Source organism: Halyomorpha halys, unplaced genomic scaffold (genome assembly GCF_000696795.3).
Source record: "Halyomorpha halys isolate HHAL.00 unplaced genomic scaffold, Hhal_1.1 Scaffold1774.1, whole genome shotgun sequence".
In the NCBI taxonomy this organism is placed as follows: Eukaryota; Metazoa; Arthropoda; class Insecta; order Hemiptera; family Pentatomidae; genus Halyomorpha; species Halyomorpha halys.
This window is the reverse complement of record NW_027113296.1, coordinates 51,512-59,793: the sequence shown is the minus strand read 5'-3', so window position 1 is coordinate 59,793 and position 8,282 is coordinate 51,512. Positions and strand designations below refer to the sequence as shown.

At 31.6% G+C, this 8,282-nt stretch overlaps 1 protein-coding gene across 3 annotated transcripts in view; it reads left to right on the top strand.

Annotated features, from left to right (window-relative positions):
* The first annotated feature begins 6,014 nt into the window (after positions 1-6,014).
* LOC106690611 (uncharacterized) overlaps positions 6,015-8,282 on the top strand; it is a 26,102-nt gene continuing 23,834 nt past the window's right edge. For all 3 annotated transcript variants that reach the window (XM_014436107.3, XM_067050867.1, XM_067050866.1), the window contains exon 1: positions 6,015-6,175. In XM_014436107.3, coding sequence (XP_014291593.1) covers positions 6,071-6,175 — 105 coding nt within the window. In that variant the 5' untranslated portion in view covers positions 6,015-6,070. The remainder of the gene's footprint in view (positions 6,176-8,282) is intronic.

Genomic DNA, 8,282 nt, shown 5'->3' with positions numbered 1-8,282 from the left:
AACACACTACGTAAGGTCACGTAGTATTAGGATTAAGTTTTTATTAGATTTAAGTATGTTAAATTCAGAAATAATGTGTGCTCTAACACATTACACTCTTTTATAAATTCTGACAACAAAAATAATACACTCCAAAAGACTCCTTAGAATGTAGATGTTCTACAGAAAAAGGAGAAATTTCATTGTTTATAAATACGCCATTAAAATTTTGAAGGGGTTTTGGGAAAAAAAAAAATATGGTACTCTAGATTACTAGAAATTTTACTTTCTGAACTACTTATGATAAACATTAAAAAAATAAACTAAAGAAGTTAAACATTTACATAAAATAGCAACTTTTCTTGATTTTCTAAGTCTCTTTTAATACACCACATTAAATCTACTTTAGTGATAAAATTCGATTTCTCGAACAATGTATATCATTTAATATTTTAAATTAGAAGAGTTAAGGAATACTATGGTTTGTGGAGCCCTGAAGGGTAAAGGTTGAAAGGCTGCTTAACTGTGCAACCATAACATATCAGATTCTATGCCATATTAGTTTAACTACCTTCCAATAAGATGCTTTTTCGAATCCAATTTTATCACTGCTATCTTTTATATCAAAATAAAATTCTGGTAAGAAGTGAAATGACAAAAATAAGCTAATGAAAAATGTTGTACTGTTGAAAAGAAAGTGGATATTTTCTGAGTACGGTATAGCTCAAAGATAATAAGCTTCTTTCGGCTTCGACTGTACATCTCAAGTAATCATTGCAAACTTGGCTTGAATTTGATTCAGTCACCTATATTAATTTTCTCAATGTAAATTTTTACTAGAGCTTCCCCAAAAAGGCGCGAAACCATTTCCATGTCACTACAGTGTACTGACGGTCCTGAACGGACCCGAAGTGCAACAGGTGCCCGTTTCCCGTATCTTCTGAAAATAAATTAGCCGCAACTTCGATAGGGATTTTTCCCCTCTAGAGGGAATTTATACTGGGAAATGGCCATTACATCTTATCCTCCACCACCTTTCCGTTTACCACCCTTTATGAAAAAATCGTTTCCCAGAAAAGAATTTTGTTATAAAAAGCTTTTTTTTTTCTTATTGATTTTCAGCGCAAAACAACCTTATTATTATAATAAGATTAACTATTAAACAAGTTTCTTATTCTTATTAATTTACAGCGCAAGAGAATCTTAATATTATCGTCGCATTAACTATTAAACGATTTTTTAATTAAAAAATAAACTATTTCGCTTTGAATAACTCCCTATAAGCATCCAAGACCCAAATTCCACTGAAAGTGAGGAGGTGACTGGCCAAAAGGCAATAAAGTGAGGAGGTGACTGGCCAAAAGGCAATAAAGTGAGGAGGTGACTGGCCAAAAGGCAATAAAGTGAGGAGGTGACTGGCCAAAAGGCAATAAAGTGAGGAGGTGACTGGCCAAAAGGCAATAAAGTGAGGAGGTGACTGGCCAAAAGGCAATAAAGTGAGGAGGTGACTGGCCAAAAGGCAATAAAGTGAGGAGGTGACTGGCCAAAAGGCAATAAAACGTAATATTAAGGAACAAGGAACAGTTCTTATTTGAAAACAATCTAAAGGAGACAACAGTCTAATCAAGTCGACCCTATAAATTCAGGAGAATCTTCGGAATGATATCCATTCATTAGATCAAAGGCTAAATGTCAAACACTAGAAATATATCTATGGGAAAGATAAGGACCTAAATATATATAGAAGTATAGGATAGTTTGATTTATTTTTAATGTAGAGATTTGATAAAATGCTCTTGATAAATTTTCAAAAGATTATCCTATGCAAGTCGAAAATTATCCTTATCCCCCCAAAGAATTGTAGCGACGTCCTGTTGATGTATACACAATATAAGTAATGTGCGTATAAGTTATTTTTGAAAAATTAACTAAAACATTACAGTGTATATTAGTTGTTATACATTATATAACATGTATGTAATATTATAAAACATTATATAACATGTATGTAATAGAATAAAGCATTAAAATATATATTACCTGCTTAGTAAATATAAAATGACTGCTCCATATTTATTTTCGGGTTACAGAGTTTAAGTATTATAATATCATTATATGTAATATAAAATATTTTTGAATCGAAAATGATATTCGCGTTATCTTGTTATCTATCTGGCCAGTTCGTGAAAAAAATTATATTATAATATATATTCTAATTTTGAAGTAATAATCCAAAAAAGTACAGGTACTACAAAGTAAAATAACAAGTACAAAAGTAAAAGGAGCCGTGAGTAGCATCCGTCGTAAACATGAAAGATGTATTGAATATCCATATTTATAAGTTAGAAGAGGTAACCATGGTAGAAACTGCTTCAGAAAATTGTCACGTATTATAACCTAACCTTTAATGGAGGGGAAAGAGCTAAGTGTGCAGGGACAGAAATTTTCCCTCTTGAAAGGTGGTTAATATTGCTAACTAACCTAAGATAAGGAGTCGTCCATACTCGGGTCTGTTCGGGTTATTGAAGTACACTCTGGTGTCATAAAAATGGTTTCGCGCCTTCTTGAGGTAGCTAAAGTAAACACTTACCAATCTATAATCATTACACACGTGAGACTCCATTAAACTTGGGGTGACTCCGAATTTGAAGGGCTCTTTCAGTAATTAAGAGCAAACATACAATATAATTGTATTTGTGATAGGAAACACAAATACTTTTTGGTTGGAGGACTCCAAAACAAGGCCCTAAAGCCAGTTTTCCAAGCAAATCAAAAATATATCGGAGCTTTCTCAGAACCTGGTCAGTAAGATCATTTTTCTAGGAACCAAATACGGCCGCATCTCAATTTCGTAATTTATTCCTTTGAAGTGGCCCTGAAAACATGACAGTAATGTCTTACATAAGGAAAGGAAATTGGATATATAAGAAATCAATAGGTTTTACGGACAATCATAGCAGAAATGTTTTATTTTTCTTTGTAGAAAAATAGATATTTTCCACAGATATTTCCCAGAGATATATTCAAACAAATTTAGTCAACGACGACGACGTTAAAGTGAAAAGAATTTAGTAATTAATTTCCACTAGAAGAGTTGCTATAATGCGAAGTCTACGGCATAAAAGATCATTTTACATTAATCTTTAAAAGGGAGTCAAAATGTTATTAAAACCTGTTGAGAAATATTGCAACATCGCTCATTGACCGTCTGTAATAATAAATTATTCTGGTTTTATTTTCTAAACTATTGATATCATAGGTACTCTTACTATACATATCCGTAGTCTGAATAGCTGAATGATGGTGTCAGTCGAAAATTGCAGCTTTTCGAGAAACTTGTTTTAAATTTTAATTAACGTGAGATTAAATCGAAGACGAAGACGACTGTGTACCACCAAATTTTTATATTTGTACTTACTAATTACTACCATTACAAAATTTGATTTTTCGCTATTTCAAAACTGATTTTAATCATTGAACAACTGTATCTCAGGAAATATTAGTTGTACAAATGTCTTTTAGCACCCAAATTGAAGCTCATCAAATGCATCACAAAGCAGTCTATAACATCACAAAGCAGTCTATAACGGATATTGTCGCGCAACTTAAGTTTCCATGATATTTGACGAAATTAATTCTCAAAATATTGATTTCCCGTTACTTGGAGAAAAAAAATGTTACTTTCTGAAAAACTGTACCTCTGGACTATTAAACAAATAGAGCTCTATCGAAACTCATATATGCCTAACTAAATTTGCACTATTAAAAAATGTAGCATTAAGTTTTTTATTGTGTTTTAGATAGTGTCAAGGATTTGGTGCTCCGAAAGGAAAATAAGAAATCATCATCAATAAAATGAACTTATGAAAGTGAGGGAGTGTACTTTAAATATGTTAATATTTATACTTTCCCCCTTTATTGTGTAGTATTACATTTTGTGATACACAAGCAGACTTAATTTTTTTGATAGATAAGCAAGCATATTTACAGATATATGAATAAAATAATAAATAAGAAGAAAAGAAATTAACTTAAAGTAAAATGAAATATTAAACACATTTATTCCTATTTCCAATATTTATAAGCCTTGGTAACTCCAAACCGAGGTTGCTCTCACACTTGTGAAGGAAAAAGCAGAACTCTGGAATATACCGCCGATTCTCTCAAAAGTATCGTTAGTACTGAAAGCCAGTGGAGATAGAGCGAGGGTGCTAGCTTCAGGCGCTCAGGACTTGATAAGGACTGTGATAAATCTGGACATTGCCAAACTCCAAAATAACTATGCACATTAAGCCATTGCCGTTTCAACCTTCGGGAAGGATTGTAGGGATTGAATTTTAGGGATGGGATTGTAAGGATTGGATTGTAGGAATGGGAGAAGTGTTGGTAGTACTTTGGATGATGAATGAGTTCATCAAGTGTGTGAAAAATTTGGATTGAATAAGGTTTGCGACAAATGGAATATTATTGTCACGAGATAGGATATGTATTGTTGTTTACATTGTACATGATCATTGACAATTTTTCGAAGAAATTAAGACTGAAAGGATTGAATGTAACAATTTTTAGCTGACCTCCGCAGCTTTAGTCCTTAAGTCCAGACAGGTTTTACTATTGTCTTGTAAAGTATTTGTTTGTTTAATGTAAGAGATTTTTGGTTTAGCAATTTATATTATTGTCCAAATCGTACTGCAGTTCTAGTGAGTTAGAAGTTTTACATGTCGTCGTCAATAATTTTCTCGAATAAGAGAAAGATGAGATTGTAATTGATACTTTGCCTGTTGATGAGAATATTTATCTTAGGAATAATATAAAAACCAATATTATTTATTAGATTTGTTTTGAACGAGGCGTTTATGAAAGGGCTTCTTGTAGCTATCCAGGAAGAACTCCTTTCCTACATCTTCAAGGCTGGGCGGGTACTGGCTTCCTCTTCCTACCTTCTGAAAGAAAAAAACAAAATAAAAACACGAAAACAAACATTTGTTTATTTTGCGAACAAAACATTTGAACAACATACAAGTTTTAAAATTTATTGATAAGTCATTTTTTCAATTTGAGATTATCTAAGGTTGTTGTTTTCTCCAATTAGTTTATAGAAAATATATTTTTCTAATTCAGGGAGTCCAGTATAAATCGACCCTAAGGTTCCTCACGGCCAGATAGACCAATTAAAAAAACCCATAGTATAGACCAAAACTACACTAGTAGAAAAACACTAAAACTTTGAAAGTTATAACAACCAAAATTTACAATTTTTGTTTATTATTCAATTACTAAGCATCTTGAATTCCTATAATCAATTTCCCTTTCCGGATTGTAAAAATATCATTTAAAAAAGTTTTTATTTTATTTATCAGAAAACACATTGTAGCTACGGTATTATAAATATTTAAGTGAGAAAGACGGTGAAGAAAATGATGTTTTAAAGATTCTGGTCGGTACGATGTCCCAGAAAAATTATATTAGCGTTGACAATACAAACTTCTAAAATGACGTAAATCCTCCAATTGTGAAGATACTGAAATGAATATTGCAGGATATTTCATAACCTTTTTAATGACTATAAGTTGTTATCCGCAAAGCCCATAATTTCATTGACCGCACAACTTGCCTCCATGTATTAGCCAAAAGTATTAATTATTGATGAAACAATAAAAACGTTTTCCCGTTGCACTTTTATTAGACCATCCGTTTGGCAGTGAGGATCCTTAGCGACCATTACTCATTAAAAATTACAGAGAGTTAAAAACATTTCGAGATACTAAGGTTATTTATATTTGATAATAAAAATGTATTGAATTTTCAAATAGAATCAGCACCCTCCCTAGATTTATTTTATGAAATAAAGGAAACTTCTCCTTCAAACATATTTATCATATCTTTCTATTATCTTTCCATTTTGAGCCACTATCTAAGGAAAAGATATCGCAACCATTTGTCAGTAATATTTTTGATTGTTTCAAAATCGGCCAACACTAGGAGAAGATAAGAGATATTATTTTGTATTAGATGGAGCTACCGCACTTGGAGTAGGGGTGCTGCGATCTGCGACTTGAAGATCAGTAGGCTCCCGTTCTGTTCACTAGAGATGGCGGCGAGGATACTCGATGGCGGACCAATAGCTCTCCCAGATATTCCCATTATGCAGCAGGTGATCAATTCCTGCAGGAAGCATGGGGATCGAATTTATTTGGTGAGTAATTGACTGTTCTTAGGTTGTTGTTTTTTTTAATTATCCAAATCTTCGCATTAATTTTAATCTTGGCTTGGACAGCTTCCGGTAAACCTCTCTAAGCTAGCGCAAAATTACCGATCCATCTGAATCGTTACAACTTTTATCATTTCAGTGTAGATGGAGATATTAAATTATATTCATACTTTAGTGAAGATGCTTGTTAGAGACATACGAATGTTCATGCCATGTGAAGCTGTTTATTTTATTCTCTTTTTTCAAAATGAAAAAACTTTTCAGATGTTTAATACAAAATTAAAACATTCTTTTCTCCCCACTAATATAGAGATTTAAGGAATAAAAACTAAAAATTGAAATGCTACATTTGTCACATAATTCAAGGACACCCAATTTGACGCTCATACATGAGAGATTTAAATAACAAAACGGTATTTACAATGCAAAGTATAGTTTTTGTGAATCCTGATGTTAATAGATTCAAATTTTCTATTATTTTTTAGAATACATGAACGTATATATGCCATTCATATTCATATTGCATATATGTATGTATAGATGCGATAATGTATGAATATTAAATTTAAAATGAAATTTCTTAATTGAAATTCGAGTTTAGAGAAAATCGAAAAAAATGTGAAAATCGATACCATAAAGTGGAACTTCCGGTTGGTGAATTTTATCAAAAAAGTTTTCAAAATACTTTTTTCTTATTTTGAAAACTTTTCCGTAAAGGCATACACCTGCGTTGTAAACATGTAATATCAGTTTCATACGATATTTTTATTTTTAGTTGAGCTGTCACACTCAGATACCATTTTGCTGGACTTAGTTATTTGGACTCATAGAATTTTAGATCTTGCATTCCTGTTGAAAACTTGTGTTCAAACGATTTCAGAATTTTTCCCAACTAGAAATTAAACTATATGTAAGTGAAGATCGTATGAGTTATATATATAAAAAAAAATCTTTCAGCGTTTGATTGCCAATTTAGAATTTTAAGCGATTGAAGCTTAAATTGTAGCTATTTGCCCTTAGAAATACACATCATCATTCCAAAGCCAGTAGTTATATCTAAATTTTATATCTTCATCTTCATTGTAGTTGCTGTTCAAGACTAAATATACCGAATTTTAGTAAGTTTTTTCAGGACGTTTGGGACAAATTTACTTTTCTTCTCATTTGAATACGAAATGATAAATTTCCCATCTATAAACGGATTTACAATCTAGAACTGGAGTTCCTTCTATGGATAGAAGTTACTGAAATTGGTTCATTAATTTTTGTTGTAATTATTTTCAGATTTAAAAAAAATTATCTTTGTTAGTATTCGTAAATCAAAAAAAGTGAGCTTATACTTGACCTCAAGCAAATAAAACAAGTCTGTGCAAACAGATTCATTTTTGGTAGTATAGGATGATCGTAAAGAGAAAAATACGATTTACGATTAAAGCCATGAAATCTGTATTTGCTAGTCCAGAGGAAGTGGCAGCTTACCCCCACTTCTCTAGATGTTGATGCTACGAGAGCCGCAATGTTTGTCTGCTTGATCCAAGTATTTCCACACATTTTTGATATTTTTAATTTTTTCACTAATACCAAAGTGGAATCTGAAATGAGAATACAACATTTTCAAAATTAAAATTATTTTAATTTTAATAATAATGTTTTTTCATAAAAATTTTTTTGAGGTTAATGACTTCCAGTTGAATGGAATTTTTATTAAATTATCATAAGATGGTACAACGTTTCGGGACCACTGTCCCATATTCATGTACTTTAAACCTACAACAATAATAAAAATATCATAACAACAATCCTTATTTATTTTAATTCACACAATTATATTCACCTTATGATTTCATATAGGAAATCATGTCACTATTTGTGCATCTTCACTACTCCTTACCACAGCCATTACTCTATATTTCCTTACGACCTCTTTGGACCTTATTTCATGTCCAGTGTGCTGTTTGGTTACCTCCCTTTTTTTTTACAAGTCCTGCTTTGTATTTAACATTAACTTAGTGATTTTTTACCTAAACATGTTTATTTCATCTGATTTTTATGTTTATATTTTGAGTCTATTTATAATGTCGGCGTAATGTGT